This window comes from Mchenga conophoros, linkage group LG7, assembly GCF_057382185.1.
Source record: "Mchenga conophoros isolate Kocher_MC1m ecotype Shallow Benthic linkage group LG7, M_conophoros_male_GT1.1, whole genome shotgun sequence".
Taxonomy (NCBI): domain Eukaryota; kingdom Metazoa; phylum Chordata; class Actinopteri; order Cichliformes; family Cichlidae; genus Mchenga; species Mchenga conophoros.
In genome coordinates, this window is record NC_140532.1 from 11,927,810 (window position 1) to 11,948,573 (window position 20,764).

The 20,764-nt window shown below is 41.8% G+C and overlaps 1 protein-coding gene across 1 annotated transcript; it reads left to right on the forward strand.

Moving 5' to 3' along the window:
* Window positions 1–5,859: 5,859 nt before the first annotated feature.
* On the forward strand, window positions 5,860–18,139 carry rgma (repulsive guidance molecule BMP co-receptor a). Its single transcript, XM_085282095.1, has 4 exons — window positions 5,860–6,424; window positions 10,061–10,176; window positions 11,601–12,118; window positions 15,161–18,139. The coding sequence occupies exons 1-4, from the start codon at window positions 6,411–6,413 to the stop codon at window positions 15,851–15,853; spliced, it is 1,341 nt and encodes a 446-aa protein (XP_085138221.1). The 5' UTR covers window positions 5,860–6,410; the 3' UTR covers window positions 15,854–18,139.
* Window positions 18,140–20,764: the final 2,625 nt, after the last annotated feature.

The following is a 20,764-nucleotide window of genomic DNA, read 5'->3' on the forward strand; positions in this document are numbered from 1 at the left end:
AAGTGCAACGTGAAATGGAGAGGCTGTAAATCATATACAAATAGTTTCTGTTGTTTTACAGACAGGAAGAATTACATCAATATCGACTCTGTCACAGAGAAATCTTGGCTTTCTTTTTTCTTTTTACACGGTTTAAGTAAACTGGCACAAAGGGAGGTGTGTGACAGTGTTATTGTCTCTTTTTAAATCAAAGAGATATATTAGGATGAGGTTAAATATGTGGTGACTCCTACCTGAGCTTTAATTAAAGTTACTGGTAAGAGGACCAGTCTGCATGTTGAGGCATTGAAGATAAACGTCAACGTGGCCTGAGGGAACTATGACTCACGGATGTTCTTTTGGCACTGGTTTTAGGATCTTCTTTCTTTCTTTCTTTTCTAAGAAGAGGGTCTGAGTCTCCTCTTGTTTCGCAGCTTTTCGGTATAACTACGGTGTGTAAGGTGCTTCCACGAGGAGCTGTCAGTAAAACATCAAGAGCACATCATCATTCTAAGCACCTGACCCAACACCAGATATATTTCTTCCTCTTCATCTCAGGACTCGGAGGGGGTCCGCTCTTTCTCTCTGCACCCCCTTAAATTTACTCTTAATTAACCTCATTGCACCACGATCCTCAAGCGCAGGTATCTACATAACAAATCAAACTTTTATAGCTTGCTCAGCACCACCTCTTTTCCCCCCTTCCTTTTTAAGGTCTAATCCAATTCAACTGCAGCAGCCAAGATAGATAATTAGGGTATCATTTTACATATATGCAATCAATAACAGCATTATTTAGCTCCAGGCTGAGGGAGGCGGGGGGGGCAACATCTTAGAAGCCTGATATTTATCTCTTAGTCCCTTTTTTCCCCTGTAATTAGATGTCCATGGGCTCTTCAATTAACATAAACCCAAAGTGCTGACTTTTCGACATCTCATTAATGAACCACAGCCCTTTACACTTCACTTTACAAAGATAGAGTGGACAAGGCTGCACGGGGCCATGAACTTGGGTGCTAAGTGAAGAAGAGGCTTTTTAAAATGTTTCTAACGGGGACTAGCACCAGCTGAGGAGATAGCATACATCTTAATGAGGTTCAAATTAATTTGTTCTTTCAGAATTCCTCTCTTCAACAATTTTAAAGAGACTATAAATATTTCAGCATTGTAATGTTCTTTTTTTCTGGGCATAGAATTGTTAATTTTTACACTGGTTCAGGATAAAATGATGCACTAGGAATGACTAAACCAAAGGTTTATGGAATAGCTGACCCGCCGTAATGGTTTGAAACGTAGACAGGAGAGCCAGTTTATGCAGAAAAGTCAAATTTACTTTACATCTCAGAAAAATTTTCTACATATAATGTTGGCCGTATTTGATTGAAATAGTAAAAAAAAGAAAAGAGAGAAGTGGAGTATTGAAATGTTGTGCACATGGTGGGATTTGTAGGTGCAGCTAGCTTGGCTGGAGGAACTTTAAAGTCAACGTGTGTGGTCAGAGTAATGAAGTCAGAGAGCGCTAAGAAGCAGCTGGGGCTGGAGGTGATCTAGAAAAACCTTCAAGCCAACTGTGCAAAAATGCTGAAAATTTACAGCTTGACTGGTTAGATATATATTTTACCAACTTACTGGAGGTTCAGTTTTGATTGACTCTAAGGTGCTTGCTTGTGGCAGCAATAAAAAGCTGTCAAAACACAAAACAATTCCCCATGCAAGTCTCATTATCATCAAAATATGAAGGCTGCTAAGTAATTTGAGGCTGACACTTTTTTACTTCTGCATGCATTGTTTTGTTTTTTTTGCTGCAGCTATTGTGACAAGATGGGACAAAAGCGAGAGCGGCATGAAACCCCCGCAGCTGTGCATACATGACAACGCTGCAGGACATGTAGCAAAGTTCAACAACCAGGCAGAAGAAGCCAAGACATAAAAGAGCAGCGAGGAACTGCTTGTTTTCTAAAAACCGAATCCCCAGACAGTGTTTGCAGCTTTTACTTAGGATTAACGGTGTGGGTCAGGTTGTTATGATAAAGTCTGCATTCCTCTCTCAGTCTTATCGTCATTCAGCATTTACGCAGGTCAAGGATGAACAACTGGAGTTTATGGGAGAAAAATATCAAGTGTATAAACCAGGAATGTCAAACATAAGCCCCGGGGACCAGAACCTGCCCAGCAAAGACTCCAATCCGGCCCACTGGATGACTTCAGTGTCGCTGGTCGGGGCCACATAAGATTAAAGTGGGCTGTATGTGGCCCATGATGTAAAATGACTTGTGAATTACAGCTGGATGTGACTTCTGTGGAAGACTACAAAGCTCTCCAGAAATATGAAAAAGAGAAATTTATGTGACAGTGACAGCAATTTATCATTTTTATTCCAAGGGTAAAAACTTTGCACCGCCGGTCTGTGTACAATACCAAAAACAGTTAGTTAGTTAGTGTATTGTCTGTCTTGTCTTAATGTTGGTTTAAAATGGAGCACTGTAACAAAAAATAATTTCCCCCAGGGATCAATAAAGTATTCTGATTCTGATTCTGATTCTGAAAAAAGCATCAGTTTTTCTAATGGCTGTGGAGACAAATATAAGAATAATGCACACATTTTCATCATTTCCACAGAGCGCCGTTGAGCCCTATCTAATTTTATATTCATAAACCGAATATATAGCTTGTCGTTCATTTTTTGTGCAGAATTTTTAAAGCAGGAAATTAAAAAGGCAGCTGTTTTATTGAGATAAGCTTTCCTTGCATACATTTATGAGATCGTGCATGCAAATGGAGTCATAGCTGCTCACCAGTGTGTATGTATGAGTGTTTGGGGTTTTTTTTAATTGTTTGTTTGTTTGTTTTTTAAACCCTGTCAGGTGCTGAACAGTGATTCATCATCCACAGTCAAAAACAGTTATCCATTCACAAATGTTTCTCCCTGAAATTTGGCCTGATCGGCTCTGTTGAGCAGCAGAGCTAATTATTTGTCTAGCGGCCTGTACACACTCTGTCTAGTTCGGTCCATGTCTGGAATTAAACAGTGTGCATAATTCTTGTTGGATTGCAGTCCATCTCTGCTCAGTACGAGAGAGAGAATCTGCAACGAGGGTCAAGTCCCTCCGTCTGTGTGAATGAACAGGCCAATTTGCAAGCCTCCTGCATCCGCATTGTTTCAGACTGTGGCAGTAATTCCACAAATTATCTGAGCCTCCCATATCAACCCTTAATAGAGTTTTCTGAATTCATGCCCACACCTTATTACCAAAGACAGTCCTGCTGTGCACACCACCCCCTCTTTTTAAATGCCAATCGTGCACATGAAACATAGATCTTAGACAGTTTGTTTTATCAATGAATGCTAAAGGGACTCTCACAGGTTAACACCCTTCTGCTGTAATTGTGTATGAAACCTCTGGCTGCGATACAAGTTGAATTTAAACACTAAAAATACTCCACGTTCACATGAGGTCAGCCCATAGTGGCATATTCAATTTACTATAGCTTCCTTACATAGATATTATACCTACAACTGAGTCTGTGGAATAAAACTGTCTCTAATATATTGTATAGACAATAATATCCATTAGAAATGTTGTTTCAGGTAAACAAAGCAGAAATATTTCCCTGATCAGTCCAGCACAAAAATTGCACAAATATATACAGAGACGCTTCATCAAAGTCCGAAATGTATTTTTAATCTTTTTCAGGTTTCGTCGTTCTTTTTTTAATACTCAGCTGCTGCTGTTATTATTATTGCAGAGTAGTCTAGCAAAGCCCAAAGAATAGATTAACTATTTGAATTAATATTGTCAGCAAATGGCAAAAATGCAGAGCACAAAGTTTGTTGTGATGCCATTAGAATCCATTAGAATCAAAGCTGTTCAGTTTAGCATCACAAGACAAAGAATAGCAGCAAGCTAATTCTTTGCGTTTGTGGATAAGAAATTACTTTCTCGTGTCGATTTGTTGATTAAATCGACACGAGAAAGTGATGCCCAGTCTTGATTCTAAGTCTGACACCTCTGAAAAGAAAAGCCCAGCAACGCTATGATGGCCTAATTGTTATGCTGCAGGAGTGCAGAAGGCGTCCGGAAGGTCACTTCGAGCATATGATGTTTACTAATCCCTGTCTGACTCAGAAATACTGCAATAGATCGGGTTTCTTACACAGTTCATCCACGCCCAACGCGCAACCGGCCGGGTGTGGATGAATGTAGTTTGTGTCAAAAGACTGAAACATCACCTAAAGATGTACAGAAACCATTTTTTCTCTGAGGAATTTATGACCCAAAATCACAGACCGTGCAACTGTTCTGTCCCGAGAATCTCACAGTTGAACTTTTGATCCGGCGATGAGGAAACCTAGCATGTGATGATCTGAGGAAATCACCTGATAGTGAAGCAAGAATTACTCATCTGCATTTGTCCACATCGTCTGTGTGGTTTATGATTAATCGTGCTGCAGAAACCTTTTTCTTAAAACTGCGGTCTCCAGGAAAGATTGAGCAAAAATGAATCAGTCAGTCTTCTTCTAGTATACAAGTATGTAATCTCTTCATTACAAAGTGTGAAGAATAAATGTTTCTGCCAGGACCTTGTAATCTTTTTTTTTTTTACATTAGTCTCACAGGCATCTTCGTCTCTCCTTGGTTTCTACCATATAGTTTCTGCTTAACACATTTTATAACAGACTAAATCACAGACAATTAAAGGAAATCACACAGCGCCCTGAGCATATAGGCATCACCCAATGCTTTTGTTCCTATAATAGTAACGTAGCTGATTGTCACACACATGCACACAGAGGCGTGCGCACACACACACACACACACACACAAAATTGAAGCATTATAATAATCCAGTGACATGTAAAGCCGTTGTGTTAACTGGCCGTAATACCTCAGCAAGGCAGCGTGTACACCAGCTGCGTTTAAGATGAGGCCGGCATCCGGCACCTCTAAAGCCATTCTTTTCACACCGGGGTGTCACTCTTTCATGTTCTTCTGCTACATCAATGTAAAATGTGCTGCCTCTCAGTGGCCATCTGGAGTGGGCAGGTCTGGGCTGTGATAGTAAAATGAGAGGATTTACAGGGGTCAGTTTCTTGCTGGATGCACCGAGGGATGATGTAATGTGACAGTTCTGGCCAGCGGCTCAGTGCAAGCAGCATCAGTGTCAATAGAAGGTGCAATCAGAAGCTCATTAGGAAAGGCTTGTGTCAGCTCTGCATTTCTGCTGGCTTTCTCCCGGCCACTCTGCTGCTTCGCTCAGACGCTGCTAGTCCGAGGGAAACTGGAGCAGAGAGAAACAGTTATGCTGGAGGTTTGAAACGCTTGAGGAGAGAGGAGCGGGTGGGGGGTTGTGGTGGTATTTTCCTGCATGCAGCCTGATCCTAAAACACAGGTGCAGGTTCCTTGAAGCCCTTTGAGCATACCCCACCCCAACCCCTCTTCCCAGCTGCAAAGTGTTTGTCCACTTGATCCTCCATTAAATCCTGATTATTATGGATTTGTCTTTTTCAAATTGGTGATTTGCAAAGATAAGAGACTGATAAAGGTTATCTGGCAAGGGCTGTTTGCTGCCAATCAATGAGACTAATTAAACTTGATCCAAATACTGCAGAAATAAGAGTATGTAAAAACAGAGGTGAAAGCAATGCAGATATCCTCACTGCCTGGTTTTAAAAAAAAGCCATTTGGTTTAAGTGAAAGCAGAGTTGTCACTACGCATGGGTTCGGTTTTTTTATAAGATAAAAAGTGTTCAAAAGTGCGTTTCTGCCTGGTTTTCAGTGCAGACCTCTTTTCGCTGCAAAGCATCTAGTTTAAAAAAAGAGAGAGAGAGGGGAGGGGGGGGTCTGATATTTGGGGCTCCCATGCGGCGTCATGCAGAGCCGATCATTGTCTCTCTCACACTTTCTAACTAGCCATTTCACAACATCCACACAGCGGATCGAGCTGTACGCAGCAGCAGTTTTACCTTCAGGGCTTTTTTTCTTTCTTTCGTTTTTTCTCCTACACGACGTCGACCCATAACTAACAATTTGAATTCGGCACGCGGATGAGGCCAATTACCGGACTTAATCTATCATTACGTCCCCGTTCCGATCGGCTGATAGTCAAATGAGTTAAGCGATGGCTGAAGAGCTCCGAGTCCGCCACCGGGTGCCAGAAGTGGTTGTTTAAATTTAAAAGAAAACAACTAAAAGAGAGAGGGGGGAAACACTTTGATTTCCTTGCAACGCGGACTTGGAGAAGCTGTGCGGCGGACATGATGTGCAGAGTGGCGGATTTTACGCGCAGAAAGCCGCTGGGTGCGTTTGATTTCGGATTACTGTGACACACTGGCTGTGTAGTTTTCAGGGGGAGATTTTTTTTAAGGAGTCTGCTTCCCTCTCGCTCCTGTTCGCTGCTGTCCTCCAGGACTCCAGAGTCGCGGAGATCCCATGCAGTCGCCAAGGTTGGTTCGAGACTAAATTTTACTCCTTATTTCTCATATTAGGCAGGAATGTGATCAGTTGTGTGCTGCTCAGCCCTGTAATGTGTCTTGTCTTCCTATCATCCTGCCCGGAGTGTTTGGATTTCAGCAGATTTAATAACCTGATCCTTTTTCCAGTGTCACACAAGAAAAAACTAGGAGAAAACTGAATTTTGAAATGCACCAGACCCCCCACCAAAAAAAAAAAAATGCATCTACACGCCTCATTACTTCTAAATTATTGGACAACTGGGAGTAAAACTATTAATCACAATTTTATATGTTATTTTGTCTGGATTTAGCAGTTACTCCCGACTAAAAATACCCTTGAGGCCACTTTAATCCAACATGCAGCCAATGATGATCTTAACGGTGCTACAGGACAAATGCGCCTGTCGGATGCAGATTTTTCACCTTTTAAATCCCAACTGCGTGACAGCTACCTGTAATTAGACCAATAACCGAGCTGTCCACAAAGCTCAAATTTAATGACAGGTTTGGTTGTCCTCGTAACGCCATGTGCGTCTGTGTCATGATTTGAGGTTTCATATCAGAGCTCATAACAAGCGCCATCTGTTGGAAAAGAGGATCAGTCCCTGTGGCTGTGGAGATAAAGATAAATGGACAGAGATATGTTGGCCTGTGCAACCAGTTTAACGCTGCACACAAAAGAGATGGAGCAGCTTGTTATTTAGATTACACAGGGAGGATTTAAAAAAAACTGTCTGCTGTAATTCCCCCAGCAACCTGGTTTGACAGGTGATATCAGAGATTTAAGCAGCACATCATAAAGCCATTATGCTGGATTTATGGAGATGTTTTATTGTTATATTGTGTCACCGCTACCTGTTACAGCATGTGGACGACAGGGTCTCCCGGATAAATATGTCCTCATTTATATGACGGAACATGGTGGTGGTTAAAAAGCAAAAAATTTGAGCTGTAGATAAAAACATAACTAAGCTAAGCAATTCGATGATCAGTGTGTTGACTCGGAGAGGTGGTGACTAGAAAAGACATGTCCTAACCTCATTTTGATTGATTATTTTATTAGTGATTTATCGATTAATCAATAAAATGTCAGAAGTTTCTTCCTATTTCCCCACCCAGGAAATACACCAGACCCCAAAGAGGTTCAATTTCAGTGAGAGATTTAAGAGCCTCTTTGATAAATAATTTAACTAATCAAACTGGAAGCAATCAAATTAGCTGATACTAATACTGTAATTTATTATTCTGGTATTCTAGCAGAAACAATTAGTGATTCAGAATAAGGAATACATGGGGTCGTTTTGGACAAAGAAATAGAGCTGTGACTTTTTATTGATATTTACGAACCCTCTGTGACATAACTGGTTTCTCATTCACTTTTAATAGTAATAACTGAATCCCTTAATGAAGCTGGATAACAACAGATAACTATCATTCATGCTTGTTCTCCATAAACGGATCATAAAAATGACTAGTTGGCTAAAGCACTGACAACAACAATAATTTCCTCTATTTGTTTTGTTGTTCAAATAGTGCAAAAACATCTTCACATAATGAGAGTAGATGGTTGATATGGATGTTGTAGGTTAGTCTGCAACAGGTGATGTATGTGCAGCATCTGTTTTTCAGATCTGGTGCATTTTGCAGATTGATCACTGGGCTGCTTCTGCCCAGCAGCTGACCGACATCTGATTAAGACAAGCTGCATCAAACCCTTCAGAGTGCTGCTGAACAGCTTCATTCCTCTGCTGCAGCCACGCTACAATCCAAAAATATTCCACAATTCATCAAAACATTTCACCGAGCAGCTTATACCTTTCAGCTGCGCTCATTCCTTCCTTTCAGATGTGAATGCTCGGTATATTAGGTTTGGAAGTAACTCTGCACGGGGGCCACCCTTGTTGAAAACATGTGTAGGCTCGGACCTCTTTGTACATGAACATATCCATCACCCGCAAGAGGGACAGCAACCACAAAGACAATCAGCGCTCTGTGGAAAAATACTGTACAGCCAGCCACAACCTGAGCAAGATGGTACATATTTTGGTGTAAATGAAATGCTCCACTAATGTGTCATCAGCACAATTCAAAGCTAATCAAAAAGAGGAGCAGATCAACACCTGCACTTCTTGTCATTTGGAGAAATGCTTTTAAATCCACCGAACCAACATGGAGGAAATGCTCACTGCAACGAGGGGCTGCTTGTTCTCATTTCAGTGAAGTAATTAAGTAGTAAAATGCCATCAAAATTCTTACAATCAGGTGGGGCTCACTGTAAGTTTGAGTACCTCATGCCCGGGTGCTTTAAATGACTTGTGCTGGGTAAACTATGGCCGCTGTGATATCAAAGAACTGCGGTGTTTCCACACTGTTTCGCTCTCTCTCTTTTTTTAAGTCATTTAACAACCTGAGGATGAGTTTACATCATATAATTACAGGCACATTACACATAGCGGATGGTTAAATGCTTATTTTGAAGTTAATGCCTTGAAACATGGTTGTAAGAAGATAACATTTGCAATAACAAATACTGTGCAATTTGTTTTTCACCCTCCTAGTAATTGTTTTTAAAATTATGGCTTATGGCTGAATTGTATGGCTGAATACATGGAGTTAGGTAACATTTTAGTAAAGTACGCTATTAAATGATTCAACTTTTTGTCAGTATACAGATATTGATCCTCAAGCTAAGATAATCTCCAAACATTCACTCGTTCCACTATGTTAAACACGATCAGTTTAATGGTTTTCCTTGTTATGTGTACCAGGAACCCAATTATCTTTGGATCAACTCAGGGTCTGGGAATCTGTGATGGGGATTTTTCCCTAGATTAAAAACCACAATGGAGAAATTAGGAAGCAAATCAGTGAGATGAACCCACAATTACATGTATGCTTTATCATTTTGACCCAACTTTTCACTCAATCCTGGGTATTTGTGGTAATGAGAACATCTTGTTCAATAATACCTTTGCACATTGCCCACAGTGGGCTATGTTGGGTGGAAGGGTTGTAGCAAGCATTTTAAGGTGATGCAAATGATGTATAGTTTTTCGAGAAGTGATATGAAGAAAAAAAACTGATGATTGTTCGTATTGTTGGTGGTTTTCCTCTTGTTAATCTGCCCACACACGCTCTGTGGAGGCATGACACAGTTTTCATTTCAAGCCTTTAAACGGTGCGGTTGTTGTTGTGATCTTATAACAAATCAGATCTTTCTTTTATATGGCGGTGTGGACTACCACTTTGTGGGTCATGAAAAGTCGGTCGTCGTCTAACAAGTCTGCACACTGAGGTGTAATTTGAGTCTCGCAGAAAGGTGGGGGTTTAAGGGCGAAACGGGCAGCCGTGATTGGTTCAGCTTGTCCGATGGCCCGCAGAGGCTTCGCCTCCTCGGCACTCCCTAAAAGGAAGGATAGCTCGGCTGCCTGCCTGCTTGGAGCTGTTTCAGCTAGCTGCCTAACTTCTACCGACGAGAGGAACAAAACAGCCTCTTACCAGGCGGTGATGAGAAGACGGGACCCCCAGCTTCAGACCGTTTTCATGGACTTTCTAGTGTTTTCTTAGCGAAGGCTTGGCGAGTTGAGCTAACTGTCCTCCACTGTTTTTTGTCCTTAATGCGACCAGGGAGAGGAGTACAGTGCGAGCCCGAGCTGGATGGATGGTTATGGGGGAAAGAGGGAGACCCTCGGCGCTTGAAGTGTGCAGAGTCCTCGCCGTGCTTTTCTCACTCTTCCCCTCTGGTAAGAATTTTTTTTTTTTTGTCCGTTTTCGTTTTCTTCCTTTTTCCTTTTAGACCCAACAAGCGCGTTTTACGCCAACACACACGGTTTATATGACTTCACGTAACTGTTAATCACAGTGCTAGCAAACTCCAGAAGTTATTAGCATTGATTTTTCTCCACCTTGGCGTCCAAAGTTGCCTGATTTATATACTTTTTATTTGCCGAAATATTGTATTTTGTATCATTGTTATTATTGAACCACTTGTTTTTATTTTTCAAAAAAAAAGTGACGTTTTAGCGGGAATCCGAAAACTAGTATGAAAGCTTATAATAGTCCTTATCGTTTAGTTAAAAATCCACCAAACTCTATACAAAAAGTGACTAAAATCTAGAGAATTGCAGCGAAGCGTTTACTTTGTACGTTTATAATTGTTTTTAATTTGAAAATATTAATTTTTCATATTTATTTATTGTTAGAAATCTTGACATTTAAAAATAACATTTTGCCAGGTATTAGTTTTGAGACAAAAACCACTGAAAGGTCTTCCCGGAGCTGCATGCGGCTCTCCAAAAGTGTTTTGTTGGGGGATGGGACGGGTCTCGGGGTTTTGGCTCCTTCAAAGTGTTTTTTCAAGCCGAGAACTGCACCGTAGAAGCCAAATAATGTATCTTATTAACTATATATTTGTGTGACTGCAGTCAGTCACTTTTTCAGCTCACTTAGCGCAAAGCCTAATCGGTTTTCTTCTTTGATCACATGTCGTTACACAACAAAGTGATAATACGCTGATAGCTGAGATCAAGATTAGTTTATTGCCATCTTGATAAGTGGATGGGTGGTGTGGACGCTTTGAGTTGTTTAAAGTTTGACTTCAAAGTGCTGGTAGTCCACCCCCCGGAAACCTCTCACAGCCAGTTCAAATAAATAAATGCTTTATTAATCGAAGGTGATAGTATTCAAACATGGTGTTGCAATGATTCATCCTGGGAAATGTTAAAGTAGCATTGGTGCAAAAGTTCGCCGGATATTGCAACAAAGCTGGAGACCCCAGAGGAGTAGTGTTATTAATCGGTTATCGTGTAGATTAGTATCCCTAATCGAGTTTTTACCTGTGCATATGAAGAAAGAGAAATGGAAACAACTGGATGTGAAAGGGAAGTGAAGCGAAGCTACCTTCTTTCCAGGCTTCGCTTTTGTTTGTGGCTACATCATATAAAATGTATATATTGGATGAAAATTACATCTAATGTTATTGTAATTGTTATTAATTCTATAGATTGTTTTTTTTTTTTATCATTTACAGTATAGTATGCACAAAGAAAATGGTTAACTTAAGGAGGAACAACAGTAGCCTTTTGGATAGAGAGTGTGCTTTAAAGTGTCATGTTTCTAGATGACTTTATTACTTTTGCTCCAACTGGATGTTGTTCCTCTCTGACAGTGAGCCTGCAGTGCAAAATCCTCAAGTGCAACTCTGAATTTTGGGCCTCCACCTCAAACTCTGGACCGGAGGAGGAGTTTTGCACGGCTCTGCGGGCGTACAACAGCTGTGTACGTCGGACTGCACGTACCTGCAGGGGTGACTTGACATATCACTCTGCACAGCATGGCATAGAGGACCTAATGAGCCAGCACAACTGCTCCAAGGAAGGACCGACTTCCCATCCACGTACCCGGACGCCGCTTCCTCCAGCACCCCCGCCGGTTATGACTGACAGCCAAGAACGCTCCGATGGCCCGGAAGTGTGCCACTATGAGCGCAGTCTTCCACGCAACACGGCGCCACCTAACTATACCCACTGTGGCTTTTTTGGAGACCCACACCTCCGAACCTTTGGCGACGACTTCCAGACATGTAAGGTGGAAGGAGCCTGGCCGCTCATCCATAACAAATACTTGTCCGTCCAGGTGACCAACACTCCCGTAGTACCAGGCTCTTTCGCCACCGCCACAAGCAAGGTGAGACCCTCTGTTGTTCCTGTGTATGACTGCAGCACTAGCTGATTGGCTAAGGCTTTGAATATATGTCTTGATGCATGCTCATCCAGGTAAGAAAATCCCAAAAAGTTGAATTTGTTCTGGACGTAGCGTTTTCAGTGGCAGAAACATTTCGTCACTCATCCAAGTGACTTCTTCAGTCTCAGCTGACTGCAGGTTTCCCCAACCTTATAAACAGCATATTTGCATAATGACTGAAACTAGCACCACTGACAAACAATGATTGCATTATTCATCAGTGGCGCTAGTTTTTTCTTTCTGAATCCAGTCAGTCCGCTTGCATCTGAGTGATGTAAATTCCATTATCCAAGAGGGTCCATGTGCCAGTTTTTTGTGACAGTGCAGAGTACCCCACAGAGACTGCACTGGATGCACTACAGCTAACTGCAGTGGATTGTTATCGAGGCTTAATGCCGAACTGATCATCCTTAATCAAGCTAATGTTTATTTTTCCACAAAATGTGCTGTACTAAGTATTCTAGAAGGGATTCTGTTCTGTGTTACTAAAAATACACTAAAAGCTACACAGAGGAGAACAGGAGGGCAAGATGTCTGACACAGGAATGGTATACAATCATCCAGTCACTTTTCAAAATAAAAGACCCTGTGCAGACTAAATGCTGTGCTGCTGAAAGTGTGTTTTGAAGAAGTTCAAAGGATGCTATGTGTGTTGCATCGCTGGGATGAGCCAACAGTCAGTCAGCTAGGGCCACTGTTAACAATTAAAGGGCCATTTACACATTCCTAAGAAGTTGTTCAAAATTTGGTGAACAATTTTTGGTTGATGCGCAGTTAAGAAAAGGACTCTTGTCTGTGTTGTGTTACCTCCGTAATTAAAGGGGGGGGAGCGCAATCAACAATTTCTATTATCATTGACTCAATTAAGTAGCAAAAATGTGCTGGGTACAGCTTTTAAAATGGGAAGCATTGCCTGGTTCTGTATAAATATATGGTATGTAAGGATTTGGACTGTCAAGCAAAACTGGGTTTTGTAGCATTCTCTGTAGGTGACTTGAAAAGGTGTTTTAAGATAATAATTTGTTGATCCTTGCAATATTGCTTGTAGGGTTTCATAAATGTTAGTACAAATTAACCAGCTGCACATATGTGTCTGTGTGAAGAGCTGGGATGATTTCCTTTTGTTGACATATACATGGGCAGCTGCAGAGACCGCAGGTGTGTAGATGTTCTTACTGCCCTGCTTTCTTATCTGCTTGGGGAACATGTTACATACACGTGCATTAGATCAGCATTACAGGAAGACCTGCAGGTCCTTTTTGAAGAGATGGGTTATTTATTTATTTATCTTTATTTTTTTCCCCCTCTACACATTATTGCACATAAGATTGCCATATACAGGTGTAATAGCAAATGCCATGTGTTCTGAAAGGTGCTGTGGGCCTGTGTTCCTGTCACACTGTGGATCCTGCTTATTTGGATGAGTTCTAAATTAGGATATGAGGAAGCTCGATCCAGCAAATCTCAAAGGGCTCCATGAGCTTTATCAAAATCTTTTGATACTTAAAATCAAGATCTTTGATAAAGCTTATCAAGATCTTTGAGATTTGTTGGGCTGGGCTTCTTCATCTCATAGATCTTGATAAGCTTTATGAATCATATGTTAGTATTAAAACAGCTGTGCTTTGTCGCATGTGAAGCTTCATTCTCTGTTGAGCTCAGTCTGATGTTTGGGTTTCTTATTGTAGCACACAGTGAGCACAGAACTGCAGATTATTTTGTCCACATTATGAGATATTTTCTTTCAGATTTATCAGCAGTGCACAAGTCATTATTGATGTTTTGTTGAATAGTGAATTGGTTAGTTTGGATAGCCGCCCCTAAAATGGTCAAACTGGAGGCCATAACATAGGAGTTGGCCTAGACTTGGCAATGCTCCAGCACCATTTGGTTGAGGACCTGAGTCGTTTGCTGAGGATCATAGCTGAAGTACTCAGACTGAGGTATAAGAGGACTTTGTCCCTAATCACATTTTTAGAAACTATAATTTTCTGTAATCAAGGTTTCTAATCATACTCTATTAAGCATTTGTGGGGGGTTTTAGCTTTTAAAGTAATTGCATTTTTGTACTGCTATTCTTGGAAGCAAATGAGACGGCTTTTTAAAGATCATGATTCTGGACAAAGGGAAAACAAAGCAGCAGCCAATGCCACCTGTGCAAACAAGGCCCTTCTGGTTAAAGATCTGCATTAGCAGAGCTCCGTGTTGGTACATAGCTCTCGCTACAGCAAATAAAACTGTCTGGTTATTTCCATCTTCATACCAGTAGATAAGGCAGGCCTTTTTCTTTTGTTTGCTTTTATTAAACATTTAAGAAGGAAACTGGGAAAAAGCAGAAGTTATTGTGGCTCGGATAAAGGAAATTGAAAGAGGGAGAGAGAGAGAGCTGGTGCAGCAGATAAATTGTCAAGCTTAAAGAGTATACTGTGGACCCCCACCCTGTGTCCCCTGTCTCAAACGAGCAGACATCCCAGTTCCTAGGCCGTCCATGTTCACACAAAGGCTCATTGGTGTCCTGATGAAACCAAGCTTACAGAGTCCTGGCCAGTCTCACTTAATTAGCTGCAGAGTATATCGCTGTGTCCTGGCCCGACGCCACTCCATGGAGCATAGTTCTGGGGGTTCACAGGCAGGTTTTTCAGTACTATGAATGGATCGTCTTTGTGTCTGCAAACTGAGGCCTGATTTTTACATGGCCGAGACTTGTGTTTTTTGAAGGCGTTTGCCTTGGCCTCCCTCATGTTGAGCCAGCCCTGAAATGTGACTCTTAAGTGGGGCGTTGTGGTAGATTGCACAAACTTGTTCTTAATGCAAAAGTATAAGCACTTCCCATTTTCATTCCGATGTTTACATTTACTGCAGTTTACTAGGATTTAGTATGTGAGTAGGTAGGGAAATGGTCACTGATAACTGTCCTGAGAATCGTAAAAGTTGACCGTAAAATGAATGTTGAATATTGATGCAATTTCTTTCTCCATTCTGCAGCTGACGATCATCTTTAAGAACTTCCAGGAATGTGTGGACCAGAAGATGTACCACGCAGAGACAGACGAGCTGCCGGCTGCGTTTGCAGACGGCTCAAAGAACGGAGGCGACCGCAACGGAGCGAACACTCTGCGTGTGGTGGAGAAGGTTGCCGGGCAGCATGTGGAGATTCAGGCGAGATACATCGGAACAACCATCGTAGTCCGGCAGGTAGGCCGCTACCTAACCTTTGCCGTGCGGATGCCGGAAGAAGTTGTGAACTCAGTGGAGGAAGGTGACAACCAGGACTTGTACCTGTGTCTTCACGGTTGTCCTGCCAACCAGCGCATCGACTTTAGGAACTTCAGAGCTCGAGCGGCGGAGGCCCAAAGCGTCAGCAGGACCAGGAGCAACACCGGTGCCAACGGCTTTACCTACCAGTCTGCAAAGACCAAGTGCAAAGAGCGGCTTCCAGTGGAGGATCTCTATTTCCATTCTTGCGTGTTCGACCTCCTCTCGTCCGGAGACATAAACTTCACCATGGCAGCCTACTACGCTTTTGAGGATGTTAAAATGCTCCATTCAAATAGCAAAAGATACCACATCTTTGAAAAGGCTGCCGAAATGAATAGTGCAGAACAGAAGGGCAGAAATGTACTTTCAGTCTTCCTCGTCAACCTCCTCGCTGTGTTATTGTGGACAGTCTGTCTATAGCGTCTTTACAACAGTGTCCTCATGGTGTGTCTGTCAAGGAGCATTAGAGCACCATCGCTGCGTCCTACATCGGCTCCTCTCTGCTCTGGTTCTGTGACTTGACAGGTAGCTTGCAAGTAGGTCATCCCCGACCCAAGTCTCATTTTAGTGCTATTGTCGTGTCTTGACGTCAGCTTAATGACAGGACGAGCTCAGCGTTCTCCCACCTATCATCACACGTATTCAGCTGCTTCATTGGATTGGTCTTTGAAGAGGGCAGCGGTGAGAGAGCCCAGCTACTGCTGAGCTCAGGATATCCACCTGGGATTAAATCCCACATTCTCAATGGGGCTTGCATACCTATGGGAAGCTGGACAAGATGATCTTTTGCAGAAAGAGGAGTTTGCTGTTCCTCCCTCCTCTGACCCCCCCCCCCCCCCCCTTTCATTGGTGCCAAGCCAGTGAAGCTCTATGGCTCATGTGGCAAAACGAGAGGACCTGACAGGGGCTTTTGTTAACCTTAGGCCAGAAGCAGCTCTATGTTTGATTAGTTTCCAGCTTTGGAAAAGCCGGAGCCTTTTGGAAGAAACACTCAGCCAAAAGGATGTCAGAGCAGCGTCTCCAGTTGTCTGCTGTGGAGATTAATGGGTCATATGTTAGGTTGTGTGTGTGCGTTAGTACAATATGTGTGCCGAATTCAGCATCTGTGGTTAATTTTGTGTTTGTGCGTGCAGCAGTTTCCAGACAACAAACCTCCAGCGGGAGAACTCCATTCCCATGTCTTTGTGTTGCACCTAAAATTTCAGAAATAGAAAAAGATGAAGCGCTCGAGTTCATCTAGTGGACTCTTTATCAGCCAAGTAGCAAATTCCAAAAAGGGAACTCAAAAATAGTCATCTGCACGTCATTTTTCACTGTCATGCAACCTTTTCCCCTCCTTTTGAGCCGTCACACAACACGCTGACGTGTGGATCAGACAGCGTTTGTACTTTTAGGTCGGTTATGTGAATGTAGCGAAGAAGGTTTAGAAGTGCAAACTTGTTTAAGGGCACTTAAAGCGTTTACAGAAGGTCGAGCAGCCAATCAAAGCCCGACACCTCCTCGAGAGCATTTTGTGAATTTGAATCTCCGTTTAAGCGTCGGTGGTGTAGATGCCGTTAGTACTCGCTGTAAAGACATCACCTCTAGTCAGTTGAGCATTTTTATAGACTACCAGCGTGCTGAGCTGACTGTGGCTTAGTGAGTAAACGATAAGCATATGTCTGCAGACGTGATTTCATGGCTTAAATCATTGCCAAAGAACAAGCCCTTGTGCCAACATTTTTCCAAACAGCTGAATTTTCATCTTTCAGTCCTTTAAAAACAGTTTGCGACTCCTGTGTATATAACTCGTGTTTGTGGGTGAATTACAGTAACACGTACTGTAAAGGCAGCATTGGTTTCTGTTACTGCAGTCTCACTTTTTGCTTTTTCTTGTTTCACAATAAAGCTTCGAGGTTTCCAGCTGAACTTTGGCTCTCAGCTGCAGTATCTGTTAGTGTGCAAGTCCTCCCCCGTAGGTCCCGTTACCGCTGGGGCAGTTTAATGGTCATTTATCCTTTTTTACACTGAAGTATTTGGCAGGCCTTACTACTGCTATTTGGAATATGTATCAGTGCAGTTTGACGGCAACAAAAAAGGAAAAAAAAAAAACCGCATACAAAAAACTGATGATTGTAATGTTGAATCTTGTGTTGATAGATGTAATTTGTGTTTGTGTGTTTCACAGTAAATGGTTCTACATGTGTAATGTGAGACTGTACATGGTTTTTGTGTATTGTTGAGTTTAAATTTGTATATTACCTGTTGTGTTTTGAATTTATCACTCCAGTTTTTTGTACACAAGATGTTTCAGTGAATGTGAACTTTTGTTTTTCTTTAATTTGAAAAGGGATTTTTCTTTTGTCTTTTTGCAAAAACATGAACGCCATAGAACCGATTAGTCTTTACTGAGTACAGCGTACACATCGGTCTGTGTAGCAGTGATAAACGTTAGTTGTTTAGTATCAAACAAGACTGCCCACCTTACCCACAGAAGAGATTGTTGCAAAGTATTTTTTTGGGGCGTTCATGTTTTTGAGTTTAAAGCACTTTATGTTTTCTTTGACATTTAGCTCTTTTGTTTGACTTGTAAGGGTTTAAAAAATACAAAAAAAGCTGAATGGGGGGAAATGCCAGAAAGATCAAACTGTGTTGTAAATGTGATCCCACATGCCAGCTGTTTGTAATGTAAATTATTTATTAAATAAAAGGAAGATGTCTCGTTTATCAGCTCTCCTTTTGTCCTGTGTGGTGTGAGTTTGAAAGCATTTTTTGAAAACCACCCCGTGTGGGTTTTCTGCCTACACTTTGCAGTGCTTGACTGCCCCCTGCTGTAGATATGGGCAAATGTTAAAATGTTGTTTTGTTGTTTTTGTTGTTTTTGTTTGTTTGTTTTTAAAGAAGTTTTAAGTTTTGACTTTGGAGTTAAAAATTGATATTAAAAATGGGATTTATGAGCTTTATATAGTTAAAATGTAAACGCAGTTAAATGTAAAAGTGAAGTTTCAGGTGTATCGACAATTTATAGAGAAAAGCATAATAAATAATCTAGAATTGACAATTTACTGAACATCCTATGCAGACAGAGTAGGAGGAACGAGTAGGAGGAACGTCCAAACTTCATACAGAAGTCTCAAGGCCAGAATCAGTCTGCTGCAAATTAAATAAAATGTGAGGTCAAAATGTCCATAAAACATGTCTTTCTGACCCAGAGGAGGGAGGAACAGCAAACTCCTCTTTCTGCAAAAGATCATCTTGTCCTTGCGGTGGTCACCAGAAAGCTCCAGGCAGAATTTGAGTAGGTATGGACATCAATGTGATGCCGAAATTTTATTATCCTGTTTGGAAGAGCCAAATGAATCTAAAATAACACTCAGGTTTACTGTTTGCTGTTGCACTGAAGAACCCTGATCCAGCCTTCCTGTCTTATTAGTCCGTTCACATTTATCTGCAGGAAACGAAACGCAGAGCATGAAACTGCTTCACCTCACTGGAAGGAGAACCGCAATCGGTTGTAGCCGTGATGCCCTCATTTAAACATCGGATAATTCAATCGTGCAGGAGGAAGGTTTCCATGTTAGAATATTATGTGGAGTGGTGTCTTTGAAGGCCACGCAGGAAGAAATATACACAGAGCAAAGATTTATTAGTGTGTGTGTGTAATGTGAGAATGGTGGTTTATGTATGTTGAAGTTTATTCTCCTCTAATGACTTCAACAGAAAACATGAAACTGAGGAGAAACTCTGTTAGTCCGTGCTGCATTTTCCTACTACAGGCCATCATTGGCGTATTAAGATAAGATAACCTTTATTAGTCCCACACGTGGGAAATTTGTTTTGTCACAGCAGGAAGTGGACAGTGCAAAAGTTATGAGGCAAAAATTAGAATACAATAAGAATAAATACAGTACACAGCTGTACAGAATAGAATAAAATAAAATACTATATACAGTAGAATAAAATAAAATAAATATACAATAAGATAAAAATAGAATACAAATACAAATACTATATACAACTGAGTAAAAATACAACGATGACAGAAAGGATTATTGCACTTAGTATTATTGCATATGTATGGATGTGTGTGCTTGATCAGTTAAAGTCTTTATTATGGAGTCTGACAGCAGTGGGGAGGAAAGACCTGCGAAATCTCTCCGTCCCACACCGTGGGTGCCGCAGTCTCCCACTGAAGGAGCTGCTCAGTGCTGTCACAGTCTGCTGCATGGGGTGGGAGATGTTGTCCATCAGGGATGACAGCTTAGCCGCCGTTCTCCTGTCACTCACCACCTCCACTGGGTCCAGAGGGCATCCTAGAACAGAGCTGGCCCTTCGGATCACCCTGTTCAGTCTCTTCCTGTCCCCAGCAGAAATGCTGCCGCCCCAGCAGACCACGCCATAAAAGATAGCAGAAGCCACAACAGAGTCATAGAATTTCTTCAGGAGTGGGCCCTCCACTCCAAACGACCTGAGTCTCCGCAGCAGGTACAGCCTGCTCTGCCCTTTCCTGTAGAGGGCGTCTGAGTTATGAGTCCAGTCCAGTCTATTGTTCAGATGAACACCAAGGTACCTGTAGCTGTCCACAGCCTCAATATTCTGTCCCTCCTGTTATTTCTAAGGCATGTTTTTTATAAGTTTGTTATATGGCGGGTCATAATCATTCGTTCTGTAATTAACTGTTGCAACATGTCAGAAAATATGTTTATTCCTGATCTTGTCTGGGCAAAGCCTGCCATCTAGTGGGTTGACAGGGTAGCACCATGTTAGAGCGCAAGCAGTGGTTTTCTCCCAGCGCTCGACAGGGAAGGTCCATTTGGCTGTGTCTCTGTAAATTCCTGCATCTGACGCCCTTGAAAAGGCATAATCTGTAAGTGTGGCAAAACGGTTTATTGTTCCCACTTATTAGTACCTTGTTCAGCAAAGTAATGAGCTTCTTGTGTGTTTAGCGAGTTTGTTACATTACTAGCACAAGCTAGCTGTTAGCCCTTTGTTTAGCCTGCTAACATGAAGCATACCAGCATGTGGTGTTAGCTGTATCTCTTACCATCTCTGTATCTCTTGATTGTGTAGTGACTGTTTACATAAGTCAACAATATTTAATGTAATCTTTGTGTATTTGTATGGAGAGTGAATACACTGTATTCTGTTTCTGTTATTACAGTTTTACAAAAAAGGAAAATAAGGATCAGTAAAGCTCCGAAGAATGGCACGCGGTCTCCTGAGTGTTTACTGAAGCCATTTTATGTTTAGCTCACTGCATAAGCTGGATAGAGACATTCAGCTGAGGGCAGAAGAGTAAAAAGATTGTCCACGCATCAAGTGCACTGCCAGGATCCTGAGACACTCCAGCGA